This window comes from Leucoraja erinacea, chromosome 37, assembly GCF_028641065.1.
Source record: "Leucoraja erinacea ecotype New England chromosome 37, Leri_hhj_1, whole genome shotgun sequence".
NCBI classification, from domain to species: Eukaryota; Metazoa; Chordata; class Chondrichthyes; order Rajiformes; family Rajidae; genus Leucoraja; species Leucoraja erinaceus.
Genome location: NC_073413.1, coordinates 2651658 through 2676266, shown reverse-complemented (window position 1 = coordinate 2676266; position 24609 = coordinate 2651658). Strand labels below are relative to the sequence as shown.

General features: G+C 47.1%; 1 protein-coding gene across 2 annotated transcripts in view; it reads right to left on the bottom strand.

The window, feature by feature from the left end:
* The window catches only part of foxred2 (FAD-dependent oxidoreductase domain containing 2), a 44298-nt gene extending 20321 nt beyond the window's left edge, over window positions 1-23977 (bottom strand). For both annotated transcript variants that reach the window (XM_055663062.1, XM_055663061.1), the window contains exons 1-4: window positions 23843-23977; window positions 20204-20331; window positions 17618-18176; window positions 10169-10420 (exon numbers count right to left, since the gene is read on the bottom strand). In XM_055663062.1, the coding sequence (XP_055519037.1) occupies window positions 10169-10420; window positions 17618-18150 (785 nt within the window). In that variant the 5' untranslated portion in view covers window positions 18151-18176; window positions 20204-20331; window positions 23843-23977. The remainder of the gene's footprint in view (window positions 1-10168; window positions 10421-17617; window positions 18177-20203; window positions 20332-23842) is intronic.
* Between the last annotated feature and the right edge of the window lie 632 nt (window positions 23978-24609).

Here is a 24609-nt window from a genome sequence, read left to right as displayed (position 1 = left end):
AACGGTCGTGCGCAGCTCCCAGGAATTTTGACTCACAAATCTTTGCGTGCCAACTCCGTGACACGCAAATGACGCCCCAGCTGGACAGGAATTAGCAGCCACACGTATTCTTTCAAGTCAAGTCAAGTTTATTTGTCACATACACATACGAGATGTGCAGTGAAATGAAAGTGGCAATGCTCGCTGGACTTTTGTGCAATAGACAAACAACAAAACAACCAAACAAATTATAAACACAATCATAACCACATGGAGAAACATAACAAATAATGGAAGGAAAACGTTCAGTAGAGTTAGTCCCTGGTGAGATAGGCGTATACAGTCCGAATTGCCTCTGGGAAGAATCTCCTTCTCAACCTCTCCGTTCTCACCGCATGGCAACGGAGGCGTTTGCCTGACCGTAGCAGCTGGAACAGTCCGTTGCAGGGGTGGAAGGGGTCTCCCATGATTTTATTTGCTCTGGAGTTGCACCTCCTGTTGTATAGTTCCTGCAGGGGGTGAGTGAAGTTCCCATAGTGCGTTCGGCCGAACGCACTACTCTCTGCAGAGCCTTCTTGTCCTGGGCAGAGCAATTCCCAAACCAGATGGTAATGTTCCCGGACAAGATGCTTTCCACCGCCACTTCGTAGAAGCACTGGAGGATCCTCGGAGACACTCTGAATTTCCTCAATTGCCTGAGGTGGTAAAGGCGCTGCCTTGCCTTACTCACGAGTGCTGAGGCGTGTGATGCCCATGTCATATCCTCAGAGATGTGGACTCCCAGATATTTAAAACAGTTCACCCTATCCACAGTGTGCACCTTATCAAAGGCTTTCTGAAAATCTAAGTAAACAACATCTACTGGCTCTCCTTTGTCTGTCCTGCTATTTACTTCTTCAACAAATTCCAGCAAATGTGTCAAGCAAGACCATCCCTAGATTCGATTTTAGACTGCAGAGGTTACATTTGTTTTTTTTGGATCAGAGGAGGCTGAGGGAAATTTTGATAGAGGTACATAAAATTTGGAGGGGTATTTGGGAAAAATTGTCTAAAACATTGAAAACAAAAATAAATAAAAATTAATACACCTTAAAAGAGCAGTTAACACTGAAAGTTATGTGAAAATCCCCAAAGAACTGCAACTGTAGATTCTGGAAAATCTAAAATAAAGCAGAAAATGCTGGAATTAATCAGCTGATGGGGCCGCATTTGTGGGAAGATAGAGTTCATGTTGACAATGTAGTCTCCTCCACAATGGAGAAACCAAACACAGATGGGATGACTTTCCTTGCGGAGCCCCAGTGGCAACTCCAAGCTTGTCACTTTAATATTCCATCCCACTCCCATTCCGATCCACCAGTCTGTGGCCTATTGCATTGTTTCAATAAGGCCCGGAGCAAGCTTGAGGAACAGCACCATTTATCATTGCACCTTGCAGCCTTCTGGACTCAATATTGAATGACACAGATTCACATAACTTAATTTCTCTGTAGATAGACAGACACAAAATGCTGGAGTAACTCAGTGCTTCAAGCAGCATCTCTGGAGAAAAGGAATAGGTGAAATTTTGGTTCGAGGTGCCTCCACAGACCAGAAACAATGGCTTGTTTCCTTTATCATTGTTACTTTTTTGCATATCTTTAATTCATTGTTCTACATTTGTCTGCATCATCGTCGATATCTCTCGTTTCCCTTCCCCGTGACTTTTAGTCTGAAGAAGTCATCCCGTTCCTTCTCTCCAGAGATGCTGCCTGTCCCGCTGAGTTACTCCAGCATTTTGTGTCTATCTGCGGTGTAAACCAGCATCTGCAGTTCCTTCTCACACAACTGAATTTCACTGTCTGCATCAGTTGTTCATCAGTTGTAGTAGCTTAGTTTGTTTTTTTTCCTCCACATTTTTCCCCTCTGGGAGTGCAGAACATGCCCAACCTGACCTGCAGGGCCCATCTTCAGGCTCTGCATTTCGGTGGCACGGTGGCGCAGCGGTAGAGTTGCTGCCTTACAACGAATGCAGCGCCGGAGACCTGGGTTCGATCCTGACTACAGGTGCTGCCTGTACAGAGTCTGTCCCTTCTCCCCGTGACCTGCATGGGTTTTCTCTGAGATCTTCGGTTTCCTCCCACACTCCAAAGACGTACATCGGCTTGGTAAATGGAAACATTGTCCCTTGTGGGTGTAGGATAGTGTTAATGTGCGGGGATGGCTGGTCGGCGCGGACCCGGTGGGCCGAAGGGGCCTGTTTCGGCGCTGTATCTCGAAACTAAATTTCACAACTTTCAGAGGTAGACAAAAATGCTGGAGAAACTCAGCGAGTGAGGCAGCATCTATGGAGCGAAGGCAACGTTTCGGGTCGAAACTCTTCTTCAGATTGATGTGAGGGTGGGAGGGGGGGCGGGAGAAAGAAAGGAAGAGGAGGAGCCAGTGGGCTGAGGGAGAGCTGAGAAGGGGAGGAGAAAGTAGGGACTACCCGAAATTAGAGTAGTCAATGTTCATGCCGCTGGGTTGCAAACTGCCCAAGCGAAATATGAGGTGCTGCCCCTCCAATTTACGGTGGTGCTCACTCTGGCCATGGAGGAGGCCCAGGACAGCAAGGTCGGCTTCGGAATGGGGAGTTGATGTGCTGAGCCACCGGGAGATCAGGTTGGTTATTGCGAACCGAGCGGAGGTGGTGGGCGAAGCGATCGCCAAGCCTACGCTTGGTCTCACCGATGTAGCTCAGCTGACACCTAGAGCAGCGTATGCCATAGATGAGTTTGGAGGAGGTGCAGGTGAACCTCTGCCTCACCTGGAAAGACTGCTTGGGTCCTTGAATGGAGTCAAGGGGAGAGGGGTAAAGCGACAAGTGCAGCATCTCTTGCTCTTTTGGCTACACACTCTGTCTCTAACTGGTACCACCCACCCATTGGCCTGCTAACCTGGTTTACAGCTTATCCTCCATGGTCATCTCCATGGCCACCCCCCTCCAAACCAGAATCTTCTCTCTCTTTCCCAGTTTAAACAATTGCACAATGGGCGATGGGTGTTTGGTACGGGCTGCCGGAGGAGGTAGTTGAGGCCGGTGCTATCGCAGCGTTTAAGAAACATTTGGACAGGTACATGGATAGGGCAGGTTTAGATGGATATGGGCCAGGTGCAGGCTGGTGAGACTAGTGTAGATGGGACATGTTGGTCGGTATGGGGCTTTGAATTGCCTCATATTGTGTTTTGAATTGAATTGTGTCTTTAATTTGTGTACTAGTCATGTCTCTACTATTTATTTAATTCCCCTTACATGTTTTTCCTCTACTTGCTAAATTTTTGTATGGTGTCCTTGAGACTCTTGAAAAGCGCCCATATATAAAATTTATTATTATTATTATTATGGGCACGTTGGGCCGAAGGGCCTGTTTCCACATTGCCTGTGCCTGTGACTATTTAAATCATTTTTTTTGTATTTATGTCAACAATGAATGACTTTAAAATTCTATATTAAAAAATATATAAATCTGCCGAAATTTACCTCCACCCCTCAAGGCTGTTTTCTCCCCCATTGAAATGAATGGAGATCTCTGAGCTGGCACAGGGCCAGGAGGCAGAGGCATGAGTGTAACTGCTGGGAAACCACAGGGCGTTGGTGTTCCACCACAAGGCTCAAAGGAATGTGATGTTGGAGCCCCGTCAGAAAGATGGCTAGCAGCCTCTTCAGTAAGCTGGAGGCTTCCACAGTTCCACAAGCGGCCTTCAGATGACATCCCACTGTCATCTGGCACTCCCTATAAAAATATTTGCACGAATGTTTTATGGACTTGGTTTGTGTTATCTGGACTCTGTGTTCTCGTCCCATCCCTTGGTTTAATGGCCACAGGTTGATCAGAGGTCAGGGGGAGGTTGGTGTAACTGCAAAAGAGGCAGGTAAAGGGATGCATAAGGAATAGGAGTAGAATTAGGCCATTCGGCCCATCAAGTCTACTCCGCCATTCAATCACGGCTGATCCATCTCTCCATCCTAACCCCATTCTCCTTATAACCTCTAACACCATACTAATCAAGAATCTATCTATCTCTGCCTTAAAAATATCCATTGACAGCCTTCTGTGGCAGAGAATTCCACAGATTCACCACTCTCTGACTAAATAAATCCTCATCTTCCTAAAAAAAGTCCTTTAATTCTGAGGCTGTGACCTCTAGTCCTAGACTCTCCCACTAGTGGAAACATCCTCTCCACATCCACTTTATCCAAGCCTTTCACTATTCTGTATGTTTCAATGAGGGTACCCCTCATTCTTCTAAACTCCAGCGATAGCAGGCACAGAGCCGACAAGCGCCCATACAAAGGGTGGTTCTGGAGTAGCCTCAGCTCTAACTCTTATCCAACTGTTTGAACCAGGGCAGCAAGGAAGTCCAAACACTGTTCAAGGCAAAGATAACAAAACAAGTGGAGGGGGTAGGGAGGGTTGGGGTGAAAGAGTGCTAAGAAAGATTGTATGCATTGTGGATGACGCAGTTAAGGGCCTGTCCCACTTTCACGACCTCTGCCGAGTTTGCCCTTGACTCATACTCGCAGCATGATCGTCACAAGGTCGTAGGTAGGTCGTGATGCTAGTCGTAGGTACTCGTGGCATCAAGTAGATCGGGGCGTTTTTCTAGCAAGATGAAAAATGTCCACGGGTAAAAAAGGTCGTGAATTAGGTCGTGAAAGTGGGACAGGCCCTTTAGAGGAACAGACATTGTTCTCTGCAGCAAAGACAGAGTCCTGATACCAAGGGTAAAGATTCACTTATGGGGTGGGGAGGGACTTTTTGGAATGCTGATTTAGTTGTCGGGGTCCGCCTTGGCATGAGGGACATCGGTAAGACGAGGGAGGTGGTTTGACTGAAGAAGTGGACGTAGTTCTGGCAAATTGTAAAGCAGCACCACTTGGGTAATACTTCCTGCCTGATGCATGTGACAGAAGGTAAATAATATTAGAGAAATAAACGTACAGAGCAAAGCCTGATGTGAGAGATATAGGTTTTGTTTTACAGGGCACTTAGCACCAAGACTCAGGAAAGTGAAGCAGTGCCACTAGGATGGGCTTCATTTCAATCACGCTGGCAATTTGCATCGTTAGTGATGTCGAACAGGCTTTAAAATAATCGAAGGAGAAGTTCCCGTGATAGTTTAGTTTAGTATAGAGATACAGCGCGGAAACAGGCCCTTCTGCCCACCGAGTCTGCGCCGACCAGCGATCCCCGCACATTAACACTATCCTACACACACTGGGGACAAGTTATAATTAAACCAACCCAATTAGCCTACAAAACTGAACGTCTTTCGAGTGTGGGAGGAAACCGGGCTCCCCAGAGAAAACTTTGGCGGCGAGATTCACCCGTTGCAGCTCCCTGTCTGTCTTTTTTTTTATTTTTTGTCTAGTTAAATGTAGTGTTGGTGGGGTTTTTTTAATACTTGTTTTAAATGTGTATATGTGGGGGGCGGGGGAAACTGTTTAAAATCTCTTCCCTGTCCGGGAGACCCGACCTTTTCCCTGTCGGGTCTCCGTTGTCGTTGGGGCCTAGCACCGTGGAGTGGCCTCCAACCTGAACGACCCGGGGGCTCGGGAGACTGCGGAGCTGCGGACTACTCACCATCGTGGGGCTGGCCGGCCTCGGCGCGTGGGGAGCGGTGGTGACTCGCTGCTGCGACTCGACTCCTGGGGCTCGGAGGCTCCAGCAACGCAGCCGCAGGTCCGGTGGACTGGGACATCGGGAGCTCGCGGGTCCGGGGGGAGAGAGAGACCGCTTCCCGGAGCTCCCGCAACGCGACTTCTCCAGCCCGTGTCGCGGGGTTGGAACGACCCGGAGCGGGGACGTACATCGCCCGGCGCGGCTTCATGGCCGTGGGACATTCCAGCGCCCGCCGGGGGCTCCAACATTGTGACTTTTAGACCGGGAGCGGGGCCGTAAATCGCCCGGCATGGCCTAAAATGGCCGTGGGACTTATCATCGCCCGCCTGGGGCTTGGACATCGGGAGAGACATGGAGAACAGGGTAGAGAAAAGACTTTGCCTTCCATCACAGTGGGTTCTCTGTGATGGATGTTTGTGTGAATTAAATTGTGTGTATGTCTGTAGGAAATTGGCACTGAGGCTCAAATGACAATAAATGGTATTGTATTGTATTGTATTGTATTGTATTGTAAAACCCATGCAGGTCACAGGGAGAACGTACAAACTCCGTACAGACAAGCACCCGTAGTCACGATCAAACCCGGGTCTCTGGCACTGTGAGGCAGCAGCTCTACCACTGTGCCACTGTGCCACTGTGCTGGGTGGCTAGGAAGCTAATAGGAGCTAATAGGAAGCTTAATAAATCTAAAAGTAACAGAGAGCAGTGGCAGAGAATAAACATTCAAGCCGTGACAGGTAGAGGCAAAAAACAAGTAAAATTGTGTGACAGAAAGTAACTAAAAATTGTAATAACTCAAAGTTTAATGGGTCTGTCCCACTTAGGCAACTTTTTTGGCTACTGCCGGCACCTGTAATAGGTCGCCGAAAAATGTTCAACATGTTGAAAATTCAGCGGTGACCAGAAAGACTCTACGACTCTTTGGGTGATTGAGGAGACTACTCACGACCATACAGGCGACACCCTGGCGACATGAAGCCTGTACGGTTACGAGTAGTCGCCCAAAGAGTCGTACTTCGTCCTGGTCGTCGCTGGATTTTCAACACGTTGAAAATTTTCGGAGACTTGCTGCGGCTATGACGGGTGCCGACAAGTCGCCGAAAACAATCGCGTAAGTGGGACAGGCCCATAAGGCTTTTTACTTGATATCATGAGACATTTCTAATAAGATAAATGATTGATGGCACAATTAGAAATACACAAGTTTAATTTCATTACTGAGACCTGGTTGCAGGTTGACCAGGGCTGGGAACGCTTTTTTTCCCGGGAATACAGTGTTCCAAAAGAACGGGCAAAAAGATAATATTGTTACTTCATGAATGTATCGACTGGACGGTGAGTAATGATATTGATGTAGCAGATTGTGATGTGAAATTGGTTTGAGCTTGTTAAGGGCTTGGACACACTAGAGGCAGGAAACATGTTCCCGATGTCGGGGGAGTCCAGAACCAGGGGCCACAGTTTAAGAATAAGGAGTAAGCCATTTCGAACGGAGATGAGGAATCACTTTTTCTCACAGAGAGTGGTGAGTCTGTGGAATTCTCTGCCTCAGAGGGCGGTGGAGGCTGGTTCTCTGGATGCTTTCAAGAGAGAGTTAGATAGGGCTCTTAAAAATAGCGGAGTCAGGGGATATGGGGAGAAGGCAGGAACGGGGTACTGATTGGGGATGATCAGCCATGATCACATTGAATGGCGGTGCTGCCTCGAAGGGCCAAATAGTCTACTCCTACACCTATTATCTGTCTATTGAGTTGAAATTAGTAGTCTATAGGCAGCCCCTCTCCCCCAAATTGTTGCCACCTCATGGGACAAAGTGGAATATTAATTGTAGTTTATTTCTTGCATGCCTTTATCATAGATTTTAATTTACACATCAGTTGAACAAATCAAAGCAGCAAGGGGAACACTGAAGAGGAATCTGTGGAGTACATCAAGGATTATTTCCTACAGCAATGTGTTAAAGAATATGTTACCCAGGAACAGATTATTTTAGATTTAGTCACATGATATGAGGTAGAATTAATAAGATATCTTGTAGTTAAGGGTCGCCTAAGGACAGCGATTTCTGTGTTGATGGGCCAAAAAAAGTGGGCTCAAATTAAATAATGACACTTACAAAGCCACGAGGAAGAATAGTAAAGGAGATGTCAATGGATGAGCAGTGGCTGATATTTATGCAGCCATTCCGTAACATTTAGCAGAAATCTGAGGAGGCAGTTCTTTAGTCAGAGGGTGGGGAATCTGTGGAATTCTTTGCCACAGAAGGCTGTGGAGGCCAAGCCAATGGATGTTTTTAAGGCAGAGATAAATAGATTCTTGATTAGAATGGGTGTCAGGGGTTATGGGGAGAAGGCAGAAGAATGGGGTTAGGAGGGAGAGATAGATCAGCCATGATTTAATGGCGCAGTAGACTTGATGGACCAAATGGCCTAATTCTGCTCCTATCACCTATGACCTTATCGCAATTAGAAAGAAGAACTCAATGAGAAAGAATAACCATCTGTGGTTAACAAAGAAGGTCAGAAAAATGTTAAATTAAAATCTAGACAATGTGGCTAAAGCTAGGAATAGTCAAGACTGGCATTTTTAAGGAACCAGCAACGAGAAACCTTTTTGGAGTTTGGAAGAACAAGGGGTAATTTTAATGACAAATCACATCCAAGGGAGCACAACAGTGTAGACGTCTGAAGAAGGGTCTCAGCTCAAAACACCACCCATCCTTCGATCGAGAGATGCTGCCTGTCCAGCTGAGTAACTCCAGCTTTTTGCGTCTATCTTAGATGTTAAGGTATTTCCATAAATGAGAATGTCTCGAACAAGGAATATTTCAACAAGATACGGGCGGTGGGCGTATGGAACAAGCTGCCAAGAGGAGGTAGTTAAGGCTGGGACCGTTTCAACATGTAAGAAACAGTTAGATGGGTACATGGATAGAACAGGTTGGGAGGGACATGGGTCAAACGCGGACAGGTGGGACTAGTGTAGCTGCAACATGTTGGCCGGCATGGGGAAGTTGAGCCGAAGGCCCAAGTGGAAGTGTCCACACTGTATCACACTACAGAGGCAGTCATTTAAATCTGAGGCCATCAGAATTTCTTCACACTGTATCTCTGGAATTCTCCACCTCAGAATTTGTGGGAATGAGATGACTTGAGGTATTTGAAGAGAAGGAACATTATTTTTTGAAAGATCAGGTGCAAATGAACCATGAAAAACGTGAATGGTGGGGCTGGCCCATGGGCGGACATTGTTTTTAAAACATGGGGGGGGGGGGGGGGTTGCAGGCAGGCCCATTTGTCCCACCCAGGATTCCCACCCATAGGCAGGCCTGCTACTGCTCCCGTCTTCTTGCCTTGCGTTGGTTGTTAAAAAAGTGAAAGGATGTCATGATAATCTCTGCAGAAGAATGTTTTTTAATGAAAGGGATAGTTTGAGGGCGCAGACAAAGACGGAGGCACACACATACGATGGTTGGCGTGGACCCGGTGGGCCGAAGGGCCTGTTTCCACACTGTATCTGTAAAAACTAAAAAACGATCTCTCCTTTCAAAACACTTTATGAACTTAAAAGCCAGACTAGCAGGAATCACTGGTTGAAAATTCTGTTTGGCTTGTCCCACTGAAGCGCCACATCCTGTCTCCACTCTCAACACTAGCTTGCAATTATACATGACCGTGAACCCAGCAAGAGAGTTCAATGCATTCACAAGAATTGGATCAAAGTCCAACACCAAACCACACTGGCAGATATTAGGACAAGTGATCACAACCATATTTGAAAGAGCTTAGTTTTAAAGAATATATATTAAGTTTAGTGAAGGAAGGAACTGCAGATGCTGGTTTAAACCGAAGTTAGACACAAAATGCAGTAGCAACTCAGCGGGACAGGCAGCATCTCTGGATAGAAGGAATGATAGAATCTCTGCAGAGAAGGAATTGGTGACGTTTTGGGTTGAGACCAGGAGTCTGAAGAAGGGTCTCGACCCGAAACGTCACCAATTCCTTCTCTCCAGAGATGCTGCCTGTCCTACTGAGTTATGGCCCTGTCCCACTGTACGAGTTCATTCAAGAGTTCTCCCGAGTTTGCCCTGATTCGAACTCGGAGAATTACGGTAATAGCCGCTCGTAGGTACTAGGGGCTCTCGTGGACATTTTTCAACATGTTGAAAAATCTTCCCGAGTCTTCCCGAGCTTACCGCGTTTCCCGTTAGCGTTTTGAGCCGCTAAGAGACGTCCCGAGTTCCGACGTACCTGCTATGTACATTCTACGTGTTTCCACGAGTTTGATTTTTTTTTAAACTCGGGAGAGCTCTTGAATGAACTCGTACAGTGGGACAGGGCCATTACTCCAGCATTTTGTGCCTATCTTAATCTTAGTGAAGGCTGCCTTTTGGTCGAAGCCCCACAAGGTGTAACAATAAAAGTGGGAATGCATATATGGCCATGATAATGATAAAAACATAAAGCATTGAAATCTGAAAGTGTTTCCGGGAGATTTAAGACAGATCAGCTCCCGCTGGCATGAATGAACTGCCCTGTTTGACTTACCGGATGTCTCCCACATAATGCGTGGCCCAAGCGAGCCGTAACCGGGAGCGACTCACGGCGTGGATGAAGTTGGTCACTCCGATAATGTTGTCGGCTGTCTCCAATGCCGCATTGCCCCGACCCAGGATGAGCACTGATTGCCCCACAAAGTCGGTAGGATCCACGGAAACGTTCTCGTAGCCCTCCACGTGCTGGGAGCCTGGGAAATCGGGCACGTTGGGGACCCACACTCCGGTTGCCACCAGCAGGACGCTGTAAGGAGGGAAACAAAAGCCGACACAATGCATGAGAAGAGGTGGAAATCACGCGAACCCGCCTGGCCATCCCCAGACCTTAGGCTGCACGGTGGAGCAGTGGTAGAGTTGCTGCCTCACAGCGCCAGAGACCAGGGTTCGATCCTGACTACGGGTGCTTGTCTGTATGGAGTTTGCACATTCTCCCTGTGACTGCGCGGGTTTTCTCTGGGAGATTCGGTTTCCTCCCACACTTCAAAGACGTACAGGCTTGTAGGTCAATTGGCTTGGTAAAATTGTAAATTGTCCCGAGTGTGAGTAGGGCAGTTCAAGTTCAAGTTCAAGTTCAAGTGAGTTTATTGTCATGTGTCCCTGTATAGGACAATGAAATTCTTGCTTTGCTTCAGCACACAGAACATAGTAGGCATTGACTACAAAACAGATCAGTGTGTCCATATACCATAATATAAAGTGTTTAAGAAGGAACTGCAGATGCTGGAGAATCGAAGGTGTAACCTACCATAATATAAATATATACACACATGGATAAATAAACTGATAAAATGCAAATAACAGATAGTGGGTTATTAATAATCAGAGTTTTGTCTGAACCAGGTTTAATAGCCTGATGGCTGTGGGGAAGTAGCTATTCCTGAGTGTGGGAATCGTTGGTTGGTGTGGACTCGGTGGGCCGAAGGGCCTGTTTTCTTGTTGTTTCTCTAAACTGAGAACTTGGCAATCCAATTTAGCACCTAGTCCAGGGGCGGGGAAACTGCGGCCTTAAGGCTGCATGTGGCCTTCTAGGCCATTAAGTGCGGCCTTTTAAGTGAGTCCAAATTTTGTAGAACAAATCCTTTTATTTTTATTAATATGTTTTTGTTCATCTTTTAATATATTTAATTTAATCTTGAACATACTTAAAATACCAAAGAGTTGAAGAAATTCAACAAAATAATCCTATATCTAATTGAAGTTTCTTGGATGCAGCCTTATTAATATTATTTAATCAGCATTTTACCACTTTGCACTCTGGTTAGATGCTAAACTGCATTTTGTTGTACTATGTGCAATGACAATAAAGTTGAATCTAATCTAATCTAAAAAAAAATAGATTACAGCTAACTTAATGCGGCATTCCACCATGAAAAGGTTCCCCACCCCTGACCTAGACCTTGTCTAACCTGGTGGAAAGCACCTTCAATGGTCAGGTCAGTGGGCAAGGTCCATTCATCGAGGACCAGCAACAGCAATAGCAGTTCAAACTTGGAATAGCCTTAATTCAACTGTATGGTATAAATTTAAGGAAAAAAAAATTCTGGACTAGAGATAATATACATCCTGCAACCCTGAGCCAGATTGAATACATCTGATAAACACAAAATGCTGGAGTAACTCAGTGGGTCAGACAGCATCTCTGGAAGCTTCGAAGGGTTCTCACCCAAAAACTGGCCCCGATGGCATCCCCGGGCGCGTGCTCAGAGCCTGTGCTGCGCAGCTGACAGACGTCTGGACTGACATCTTCAACCTGTCACTTGCCCAAGCAGTTGTCCCCACTTGCCTTAAAGCCACCTCCATCGTGCCAGTGCCAAAACACTCAACTGCGGCAAGCCTCAACGACTTCCGCCCAGTTGCACTTACCCCCATCATCACCAAGTGCTTCGAGAGGCTGGTCCTGGCACACCTCAAAAGCTGCCTACCCCCCACACTGGATCCCTATCAGTTTGCCTACCGCAAGAACAGGAGTACAGAGGATGCCATCTCAACGGCACTTCACTCCGCCCTCTCCCACCTCGACAACAGAGACACTTATGTAAGAATGCTGTTCATCGATTACAGCTCAGCATTCAACACCATTATTCCATCAAAACTGATCACCAAACTCGGTAACCTGGGCATCGACCCCTCCCTCTGCAACTGGATACTGGACTTTCTAACCAACAGACCCCAGTCTGTGAGGTTAGACAAGCACACCTCTTCAACCCTCACCCTGAACACCGGCGTTCCTCAGGGCTGTGTGCTGAGCCCCCTCCTCTACTCCCTCTTCACCTATGACTGCACACCTGTACATGGTACTAACACCATCATCAAGTATGCAGATGATACAACGGTGATTGGCCTCATCAGCAACAACGATGAGCTGGCCTACAGGGAGGAGGTCCAGCACTTAGCAGCATGGTGCGCTGACAACAACCTGGCCCTTAACTCCAAGAAGACCAAGGAGCTCATTGTAGACTTCAGGAAGTCCAGAGGCGGCACGCACACCCCCATCCACATTAACGGGACGGAGGTGGAACGTGTTTCTAGCTTCAGGTTTCCTGGGAGTCAACATCTCCGATGACCTCTCTTGGACCCACAATACATCTACTCTGATCAAGAAGGCTCATCAGCGTCTCTTCTTCCTGAGGAGACTGAAGAAGGTCCATCTGTCTCCTCAGATCCTGGTGAACTTCTACCGCTGCACCATCGAGAGCATCCTTACCAACTGCATCACAGTATGGTATGGCAACTGCTCTGTCTCCGACCGGAAGGCATTGCAGAGGGTGGTGAAAATTGCCCAACGCATCACCGGTTCCACGCTCCCCTCCATTGAGTCTGTCCAAAGCAAGCGCTGTCTGCGGAGGGCGCTCAGCATCGCCAAGGACTGCTCTCACCCCAACCATGGACTGTTTACCCTCCTACCATCCGGGAGGCGCTACAGGTCTCTCCGTTGCCGAACCAGCTGGTCGAGGAACAGCTTTCTTTCCGGCGGCTGTCACTCTACTCAACAACGTACCTCGGTGACTGCCAATCACCCCCCACCCCCCCCCCACCCCCCCCCCCCCCCCCCCCCCCCCCCCAGACACCTAATTTTTTTGTTTAAATTCAAATCGTTTGCTATGTCGCTCTTCAAGGGAGATGCTAAATGCATTTCGTTGTCTCTGTACTGTACACTGACAATGACAATTAAAAATTGAATCTGAATCTGAAAAAGTCTCCTATTCTGATCCTATCCTGAGAAAAATGCTGATGCTGATCCGCTGAGTTACTCCAGCATTTTGTGTCTGTTCAACCAGCATCTGCAGTTCCTTCCTATACAGAATAATAGATGCAGTCAGCTGGTCACTGATCCCCTTCTAACCTCTCAGCTTCCCTAGTGCAACCTTGTTCAGTTTAAACCCCCTACTGTACACCTCAGATCCAAGCTCATCTCTCCTTGCTGTGATAGAGTTAAGGGGCTGTCCCACTTGGGTGTCCTAATTGGCGAGTTTAGAAGAGATTAGGAGAGTTTGAAAAAATGTCATGTTGAAGACCTCCTTCGACTAAGTAGAAGATGTCCTTCGACCTCCTTCGACTATGTTGAAGACCAGCTTCAACTAGCTACGACTAGCTACGGGAAAATTGGACACTGAATAGTGGAGAGTGAAGACGACCTCCTTCGATCTCCTTCGACCTCCCTTCGACTATGATGAAGACTATCTACGACTACCTTCGACTATCCTTAATTACCTACGACTAACATGCCGACCTACTACGAGTAAACCCACGAGTAAAAAAAGTATCGATTTTTACTCGCATGCATTATTCAACATGTTGAAAAATACGCCGCGACCTAGCCGAGGCCTCGAATATGCGGAGACCACTCTCGAGCATGAAGGAGAGTTACAAAGACCTCCTACGACCTCGTGTCGACCATGCTGCGAGTATGAGTCGAGGGCAAACTCGCCAGATCTCGCGGATTAGGTCACCCAAGTGGGATAGCCCCTTCAGGCCTTAACACAGGCCCTTTAAGCCTCATTTACCCCCATTTGGGTGGCACCCCAAAATAGTGCAGGCATTTGTATGGACCTTGAGCACTGGTAGAACCAAGTCAGAAAGCTGTCGATTCTGGCCCCGCTGCACAAACTGGGAATGTGACCAAATTGGCACTCAGTGCAACACTGATTAAAAGCTGCACAAATGAAGTGTTGTCTTTCTGATGAAACGTGGAACTAAAACCCATCTGCCCTCTCGGATGGATGTAAAGATTAACTCTGCCGTTTTTTTTAATAAGAGCAGTTAATTTGTTCCCGATGTCCTGGCTGACACTTACGTTCTGTAACTAATAACACTAAAACAAACAGCATTTGTTCATCATCATATTGTTATTTGTATGAACTTGCTCTGCACAAACTGCCTTCTATATTTCCTATTTTGGCAACATTTTAAAGTGCGCTGGATGCCCTTAGCGTGTTCCATCAATTCAAACTTGTTCCTCCCCATGAGCCGAGGAGAAAGGAGATAGAATCATTGTTCGGAGCTCCCACTCCTGATCAATAACATGGTAAAATAACAAGAGGATTTCAGTATAGGAGTAAAGAGGTTCTTCTGCAGTTGTATAGGGCTCTGGTGAGACCACATCTGGAGTATTGCGTACAGTTTTGGTCTCCTAATTTGAGGAAGGACTTCCTTGTGATTGAGGCAGTGCAGCATAGGTTCACGAGATTGATCCCTGGGATGGCGGGACTGTCATATGAGGAAAGATTGAAAAGACTAGGCTTGTATTCACTGGAGTTTAGAAGGATGAGGGGATCTCTTATAGAAACATATAAAATTATAAAAGGAATGGACAAGCTAGATGCAGGAAAAATGTTCCCAATGTTGGGCGAGTCCAGAACCAGGGGCCACAGTCTTAGAATAAAGGGGAGGTCATTTAAGACTGAGGTGAGAAAAAAACGTTTTCACCCAGAGAGTTGTGAATTTATGGAATTCCCTGCCACAGAGGGCAGTGGAGGCCAAATCACTGGATGGATTTAAGAGAGAGTTAGAGCTCTAGGGGCTAGTGGAGTCAAGGGATATGGGGAGAAGGCAGGCACAGGTTATTGATAGGGGACGATCAGCTATGATCACAATGAATGGAGGTGCTGGCTCGAAGGTCCAAATGGCCTCCTCCTGCACCTATTTTCTATGTTTCTATGTCTATGTTTTCTAAAATGTGCAGGAAGGAACTGCAGATGCTGGTTTACACCGAAGATAGACACAAATTGCTGGGTTTAACTCAGCGGGTCAGGCAGCATCTGTGTAGAGAAGGAATAGGTGACATTTTCCAAAAGGAATATGTGACATCATCTATTCCTTTTCTCCAGAGATGCTATCTGACCCACTGAGTTAAACGAGCATATTGTGTCTATCTTCGATGACATGGTAACCTTGTTAAGCACAAACACAGGGAGCTGAGACAATCCACTCCGAGTGGTCACTGCCTCTGCACTCAATGTCAAAGAGTTACGCATGTGTTGGCCAACAGATGAACAAAAACGTATCAAAGTGCCTATTTTGAATCAAATAAAAGAAGCAGTAAAGGGTGTTTAAGTGAAGAAGTGAATCAATGGAATATTTTACTGAAGAGGTAGATAGGTTCTTGATAGGCTGAAATACAGAGCTGAAGGTACAATCAGATCAGCCAGGAGCTTACGTAATGGTGGAGCAGGTTTACGGGGGCCTACTTAGTTTAGTTTAGAGATACTGCGCGGAAATTTGGCCCACCGAGTCCGCGCCGAGCAACGATCCCTGTACACTAGCACTATCCTACACACTGGGGTAAATTTACAATCGTCACCGAAGCCAATTAACCCACAAACCTGTATGCCTATGGAGTATGGGAGGAAACCGGAGCACCTGGAGAAAACCCACATGGTCACGGGGAAAACGTACCAGCTCTGTACAGACAGCACCCGGCTGAGGATCGGACCCTGGTCTTTGACGCTGTAAGGCAGCAACTCTGATGGTGCCACCATTCATACCCTGAATTTTGGGAACTTGGAAAGTTCTCCCTGGAATAATTTTAAAAGAGAACTAGCTACTTGAAGATAAAGAATACATGTTACAGATAAAAACAAAGGGAGAGATCTTAGAAAAACTGCTCTTTCTCAGTCAGACAGGGCAAAGAGTCCACATGGTCTCCTTGTTTCTTTAGAGTCTGTTTAGGGCTGTCCCATTTTCACAACCTAGTTTACGACCTTTTTTACTCGTGGACATTTTTCATCATGCTAGAAAAACGCCCCGACCTACTTGATGCCACGAGTACCTACGACTAGCATCACGGCCTGCTACGACCTACCGAGACCTCGTGACGACCATGCTGCGAGTATGAGTCAAGGGCAAACTCGGCAGAGGTCGTGAATTAGGTCGTGAAAGTGGGACAGGATGAGTTCAGTTAAACAGCAAACTACAGGAAACAAATGCATAATACTTCACGATGCTGCAAATATGAAACTAAACAGAAAATTATACAATTCTCAACAGATCTGGCACACCTGTCATAAGAGAAACAGACTTAACTTTGACCAGGTCAATTTCCTATTCACAGCACAAAACGTTAACTCTCTCTATGGATACCGTTTGATCTGTCTGGGTTATTTCTAATGTTTTTTTTCCATTTCACTACAGGAACCAGTCTAAGGGATGCATATAAAATGAATAGGAAGGAACTGCAGATGCTGGTTTAAACTGAAGATAGACACAAATAGCAGGAGTAACTCAGTGAGTCAGGCAGCATCTCTGGAGAAATGAAACAGGTTTCAGTCACCTGTTCCTTTTCTCCACAGGTATGGTCTGACTCACTGAGTTACTCCGGCAGTTTGTGCCTATCTTTGTATTTACAATGAATATCCATAAAGCTGATAGAGCCCATAATCAAAACAGCAGCAACATCTACTGGGTAAAAGCTAAAAGTACTGCTCTAAGTGACGGTGGACAACAATGCTGGAGAAACTCAGCGGGTGAGGCAGCATCTATGGAGCGAAGGAAATAGGCGGTAATTGGAGAATTGGAGAATTAAGGGCCTGTCCAACTTATGCAATTTTTTTCAGCGACTTGCCGGCACCCGTCATAGTCGCTCGCAGCAGGTGGCCGAAAATCTTCAAAAATGAAATACAGCGGCGACCAGAAAAAGGTACGACTCTTTGGGCGACTACTCAGGACAATATAGGCGTGAATGTCGACACGTGACGCCTGTATGGTCGTGAGTAGTCACCCAAAGAGTCGTACCTTTTTCTGGTCGGCGACCTGCTGCGACTATGACGGGTCGCCGAAACAATCTCGTAAGTGGGACAGGCCCTTTGCTCAAACGTTCTGGCTGGGAATTGTAAGGTTACAGTATGCGGCCTGGACTTAGAATATAAAGCACCAGGAATTAGGCAGAAACTAGCTGGTGCCATCAATAGATGGCGCTGTCTCAGGTAATAATGGTCTTACATACCTGCACCTGTAATGATGGTGATTCTGATCTGTCAGAAAGAAATGGTGCCCATTCCAAGCCTCGGAATCCCTTTCAACTTCGATCCTCTTTATCTCTGTGTTGTACTGAACCTTCAGCGCAAATATTCTAGTAAAGTCGTTCAAGTAGTGGACCATGGTGTCAGCGTGGGGGAAGAAATCTTTGGAGTAGTGCTTGTACAGCAGGTTGTCATCATGGCCGAGCAGTGAGTTCCAGTCATGGCGGAGGTTAAACTCTTTGTTCTGTTTCCCGGTATAACGCTTGTTGATGCTGATGAGTTTGCGGTGGCGGGGGTAGCGTACAAAAAAGCTCCCAGAGACATCACTGCGCTCAAAGACCAGATATTGTCTGTGGGACTGCTGCAGAAAGTAAGCAATCTGCAGGCCACCGGGCCCAGCCCCGATCACACAGTAGTCGAGGTGCAGGAAGTTTGATGGTTCGGCTCCACACACAGAGGCAAGGACAACACCAGCCACCAGCGTGCCAAGGGTAGAACTCACCCATGATGCTGGCATGCTGCTCCCACAGCATCAACGGCCAACTGCAAATGAAAGAGAAAGAGCCTTAACAAGGTTTGCCATGGCACAGTGACATTCTCAAATAGGTCACAAGAGCATGGGTTCAAATCAACACTGTAATCACAAGTCATGTTAATCCTATTACTACTTGACATTAGTAGCTGATACTTAAATAGACATGGCATAGATACAGTGCTTCTTAACTTGGGGGTCGTTTGGGGCTTTGCCAGGGGTCATGATGGGGACACAAATAACATATCAATTTGTTGAGCCCATGTTTAGGAACCTAACAAAGGTACACACCACATACAGTATTTTGTTTGCGTACACGCGTACTGGTGCCAAAAAGGTTAAGAACCAATGGCATAGAAGTGGTAAAATTGTATTAGCGTAGATGGGCAAAAAGGTTGGCATGGATGTGGTGGCCTGACCTGTGGGCAGCACAGTGGCACTGCAGTAGAGTTGCGGCCATTCAATGCCAGAGACCCGTGTACAATCCTGATTATGGATGCTGTCAGTACAGACTGTATACTTTCTGTCTGTGACCACATAGGTTTTCTCCAGCTGCTCCGGTATCCTCCCATATACCAAAGACGTGCAGGTTTGTAGGTTAATTAGCTTTGGTAAAAATTGTAAATTGTCCCTAGTGTGTGTAGGATGGTGTTTAGATTGTTGGCCGGCGCAGACTTGATGGGCCAAAGGGCCTGTTTCCACACTGTGTCTCTAAACTATACTAAACTCTATGATATATCACTAGTCAAGTCAAGTCAAGAGATTTTATTGTCATGTGTCCCAGATAGGATAATGAAATTCTTGCTTGCTGCAGCACAACAGAGTATTGTAAGCAAAAATACAGAATGGTTCAGTTCAGATCCCCTGCAGTAGCTGCACCCAGCATCCACGCGTCCCTCCACAAATGGTCCTAGACCTTAACAACAGCCAAGTTGCAACCCTTGGCCACGGACCGCACCTTGCTCTGGAGCACCAGTTGCGTTTCGGTGAGACCAGAGGGCATAGTTGATTCTGTTGATGGTTTCACAGCAACAGATGGCTTCTGCCTCTAGGAGCAGCAGTCAGGTTTACTTTAGTTTAGTTTCGAGATACAGCGCAGAAACAGGCCCTTCGGCCCCACCAAGTCCGTGCCGACTAGCGATCCCCACTCAATAACACTATCCTACACACACTAGGGATAACTGTACAATTTTACCAAGCCTACACATCTTTGTAGTGTGGGTGGAAACTGGATCTCCCGAAGAAAACCCACAAAGGTCACGGGGAGAACATACTAACTCTGTACAGACAGCACCCGTAGTCAGTGTAGAACCCGGGTCTGGTAATGTAAGGCAGCAACTGTATCGCTGCGTCATCGTGCTCCCCCAAGTTGTGACAGGGCTATTCAGGATGAACCTTGTCAAGAACCCCTGCAGCACATCGCAAACCATTCTTGGCAACGGCACATTCTAGACAGAGATGGGCAACGGCCTCAAGTGGCCAGCAATCCAAGCAGATATGAAAGATCTGACGTTGAGGCCTTTTCTCACCACCAACCACATGGGTCTTGGAGCTTGTCTGAAAACTTTGGTCATGAGGCATTCTGCCAGTCTGTTCATGTGACCATCCCATAGGACCCACCACCTCCTCCCCTGTAGGGATCTGATGGTTTTCTTCTTCTTGCCGAGTTCTTGTCGTAGCGGCTCGTACGAGTAAAAAGTATTCATCGCGAGTATTTTTTTATTTGTGGACATTTTTCACAGTGTTGAAAAAACGTCACGAGTTTACCAGATTTCCCGAGTACCTACCGTTGCTCGTACGAGCCACTCCGGGACATCCACGGACTCCCACAGACAATCTCCGAGTTCGAATCAGGGGAAAACTCGGGAGAACTTGATTTACCTCATACAGTGGGACAGGCCCTTTATGTAATTGCCAGGACAGTAGAAGGCAAAGATGGCCCTCAGTTTTTTTCACACAATTCCCCTGTTCCTTCCATGATATGACAACACTGTGAGAGAGTGAGACCACTTCATGATACCCCTCAGAGGATTATTACCTTCTGTGTGGAACGTGAACATGCATATTGTTCCCAGCCTTGCCAGCGTGGTGGAGGTTGGATCCATGATCACCAGAGTCCCACAGAGTGCTTCTCTCACACTTCTAGTCCTTGTTTATGAAAGGCATCTAGACAAAAAAACATCACAGGGTACAAGTTTAAGAAGGAACTGCAGATGCTGGACAATCGAAGGTAGACAAAAATGCTGGAGAAACTCAGCGGGTGAGGCAGCATCTATGGAGCGAAGGAATAGGTGACGTTTCGGGTTGAGACTCTTCTTCAGACTGATGTGAGGGTGGGGGAGGCAGGAAGAAGAAAGGAAGAGGTGGAGACAGTGGGCTGAGGGAGAGCTGAAAAGGGGAGGGGAAGGAAGGAGAAAGCAAGGACTATCTGAAATTGGAGAAGTCAATGTTCATACCGCTGGGGTATAAACTACCCAAGCAATATATGACATGCTGCTCCTCCAATTTACAGTGGCTCACTCAACCCAATTATTTCACTGTGTGAACAGTACTTGATAACATTAATTTCACACCAACAATAGCAAACCTTGCCTCTCTTTTCAGCTGTGCCCAGAGATCACTAGAACTCAGAGTTCTACTCTGGTGCCAGGATAACAGCCTCCTCTTGAACATCAAAAAAACGAAGGAGCTGATCATGGACTTTAGGAGGGCACATCATCCGAGGACGTACACTCCAGTGAGGATAAATGGGGATCCTGTGAATAGGGTGAACTGTTTTAAATATCTGGGAGTCCACATCTCTGAGGATATGACATAGGCATCACACGCCTCAGCACTCGTGAGTAAGGCAAGGCAGCGCCTTTACCACCTCAGGCAATTGAGGAAATTCAGAGTGTCTCCGAGGATCCTCCAGTGCTTCTACGCAGCGGCGGTGGAAAGCATCTTGTCCGGGAACATTACCATCTGGTTTGGGAATTGCTCTGCCAAGGACAAGAAGGCTCTGCAGAGAGTAGTGCGTTCGGCCGAACGCACTATGGGAACTTCACTCACCCCCCTGCAGGAACTATACAACCGGAGGTGCAACTCCAGAGCAAACAAAATCATGAGAGACCCCTTCCACCCCTGCAACAGACTGTTCCAGCTGCTACGGTCAGGCAAACGCCTCCGTTGCCATGCGGTGAGAACGGAGAGGTTGAGAAGGAGTTTCTTCCCAGAGGCAATTCGGACTGTAAACGCCTATCTCACCAGGGACTAACTCTACAGAACGTTTTTTCCTTCCATTATTTATTATGTAAAAGAATATGTGTGTTATGATTGTGTTTATAATTTGTTTGGTTGTTTGTCTTTTGCACAAAAGTCCGCGAGCATTGCCACTTTCATTTCACTGCACATCTCGTATGTGTATGTGACAAATAAACTTGACTTGACTTGACTTCATGGTGATAGCATCTCCAAAGAAAATAATGGTAAATGGTAAATAGAGAGAGGGAGTGGACATTTCATGTGATTTAATCAGCACATGGGCATGCAGAGAATGGAGGGATATGTGCATGTGCACCTAGAGGAGTTTAGTGTAACTTGTTCAGCACTAAATTGTAGGGCCATGGTCCCGTACTGTTGCCGTACTGTTCTATGTTCACGTCAGCCACCTTCCATTCCCCTTGAACTACATTTGTAGCCAAAATGCAACGGAAAAATGAATGCCGTAACTTACACGTTTTCCTTCTCGTGTAGGAAGGAACTGCAGATGCTGGTTTACAAGCGCAGGCTCGGCGATCGTTTCGCTTAACGCCTCCGCTCAGTCCGCCTAAACCTGCCTGATCTCTCGGTTGATAAATACTGTAAAGGGCTGGTCCCACTTGCCGATTTTGCTGGCGTCATATCAGTGTCGCCAAAGATTTTGAACATTTCAAATTCCAGCGGCGTCCAAAAAAATGTTGCGACACATGAAAAAACACCGCGCGTCAATACGTCATCATGCCATGTCACACGGGCCGCATCAAATATTTCCATCCTGCAAACTTTACTTCTAATTTCGATCCTGCACTTAAATTTCACTTGGACCATCTCCAACATTTCTTGATCTCACCGTCTCCATCACAGGAGACAAACTATCAAATGACATCTATTATAAACCCTTTCTTCTTCCCGCCCCCCCATCATCTATGAAGGAAGATGGGCACCCCTTTCCCAAAAGAATGAGGACATCTCAGATCTCCTGCAGACACCTCATCTTGGGTGCAGAGGCAGCGTGGTCAGAGGAATTGGAAGTAGGGGATAGAGTCTCTACAGGAAACGGGGTGGGAAGATGAGGGGTCTAGATAGCTGTGGGTAGGCAAAAATGCTGGAGAAACACAGCGGGTGAGTCTCTCCAGCATTTTTGTCTCCCTTCGATTCTCCAGCATCTGCAGTTCCTTCTTAAAGACAGGCGTGGGAGTCAGTCCGACAACAAAAGCTCACTCCAGCTCCGGGGTGAGCAGTTTCATGCCCCATTCCTTATGGAAAATGCTAGGGGTACCTCAGTGGGACAGGCAGCATCAAATATACTAGAGGAGCCTCGTATCTTTAGGCAGCATCTCTGGAGAAGAGGAGTGGGTGACGTTTGGTGTCTCCAGAGCCTCACAGAGAGAGTTTTCTACCTTCTACATTTTCCTTAATCTTCATTGCAAAAGGATTTGAGTATAGGAGCAGAGAGGTTCTACTGCAGTTGTACAGGGTCTTGGTGAGACCACACCTGGAGTATTGCGTACAGTTTTGGTCTCCAAATCTGAGGAAGGACATTATTGCCATAGAGGGAGTGCAGAGACGGTTCACGAGACTGATTCCTGGGATGTCAGGACTGTCTTATGAAGAAAGACTGGATAGACTTGGTTTATACTCTCTAGAATTTAGAAGATTAAGAGGGGATCTTATAGAAACTTACAAAATTCTTAAGGGGTTGGACAGGCTAGATGCAGGAAGATTGTTCCCGATGTTAGGGAAGTCCAGGACAAGGGGTCACAGCTTAAGGATAAAGGGGAAATCCTTTAAAACCGAGATGAGAAGAACTTTTTTCACGCAGAGAGTGTTGATTCTCTGGAACTCTCTGCCACAGAGGGTAGTTGAGGCCAGTTCATTGGCTATATTTAAGAGGGAGTTGGATGTGGCCCTTGTGGCTAAGGGGATCAGGGGGTATGGAGAGAAGGCAGGTACGGGATACTGAGTTGGATGATCAGCCATGATCATATTGAATGGCGGTGCAGGCTCGAAGGGCCGAATGGCCTACTCCTGCACCTAATTTCTATGTTTCTATGTTCATCCCCTTTGTCTCCCTTCTTTCATACAGTTAGATTCAGGTCTCAGGGATATGGGGAATCAAGGGATGTGGGGAGAAAGCAGGATTGGGGATGGACAGATCAGCCATGGTGATCATGTTGAATGAATGGCGGTGCTGTCTAGAAGGGCCGAATGGCCTACTCGTGCTATGTGTCTAAGCTGCTCCAGTAAAGTTGGGACATGGGGGTGGGGGGGGATGCAGGGCGGGGACATGGGGATGAGGGAGGGGAGGAGAGCGGGCCGAGGTGGGTGGGCGCAACCGGGCGAGAGGCCTCCACGATCGGCTGATCTATCTGCACCCCCCCCCCCCCCGAGGCGTCTCCTGCTTGGGGCCCCGCTCCCCTCCCATCGCCTGACCGACCTGCAGCCGCTGCCGGAGCGGACAACCGGTCACCGACCTCCTTCCCGCCCGCCGCCGACGCCAGACCGTCCGTCCACACACACAGCTCCTGCGCTCCCCCTTCAGGCAGGCGCCTGTACTTCTGGAGCAGTCAGTCGGGAGGAAGATCCCGTTCGGCCCATCGCGCCAGTACTAGACCAAATGTGGAGTATGGTGTATAATTTTGGTCGCCAAATTATAGGAAGGATGTCAACAAAATAGAGAGAGTACAGAGGAGATTTACTAGAATGTTGCCTGGGTTTCAACAACTAAGTTACAGAGATAGGTTGAATAAGTTAGGTCTTTATTCTCTGGAGCGCAGAAGGTTGAGGGGGGACCTGATAGAGGTCTTTAAAATGATGAGAGGGATAGACAGAGTTGATGTGGACAAGCTTTTCCCTTTGAGAATAGGGAAGATTCAAACAAGAGGACATGACTTCAGAATTAAGTGACAGAAGTTTAGGGGTAATATGAGGGGGAACTTCTTTACGCAGAGAGTGGTGGCTGTGTGGAATGAGCTTCCAGTGGAAGTGGTGGAGGCAGGTTCATTGGTATCATTTAAAAATAAATTGGACAGGCATATGGATGAGAAGGGAATGGAGGGTTATGGTACGAGTGCAGGCAGGTGGGACTAAGGGGAACAAAATTTGTTCGGCATGGACTTGTAGGGCCGAGATGGCCTGTTTCCGTGCTGTAATTGTTATATGGTTATATGGTTATAGAACAAAATATCTGCCAACGTCGATTGA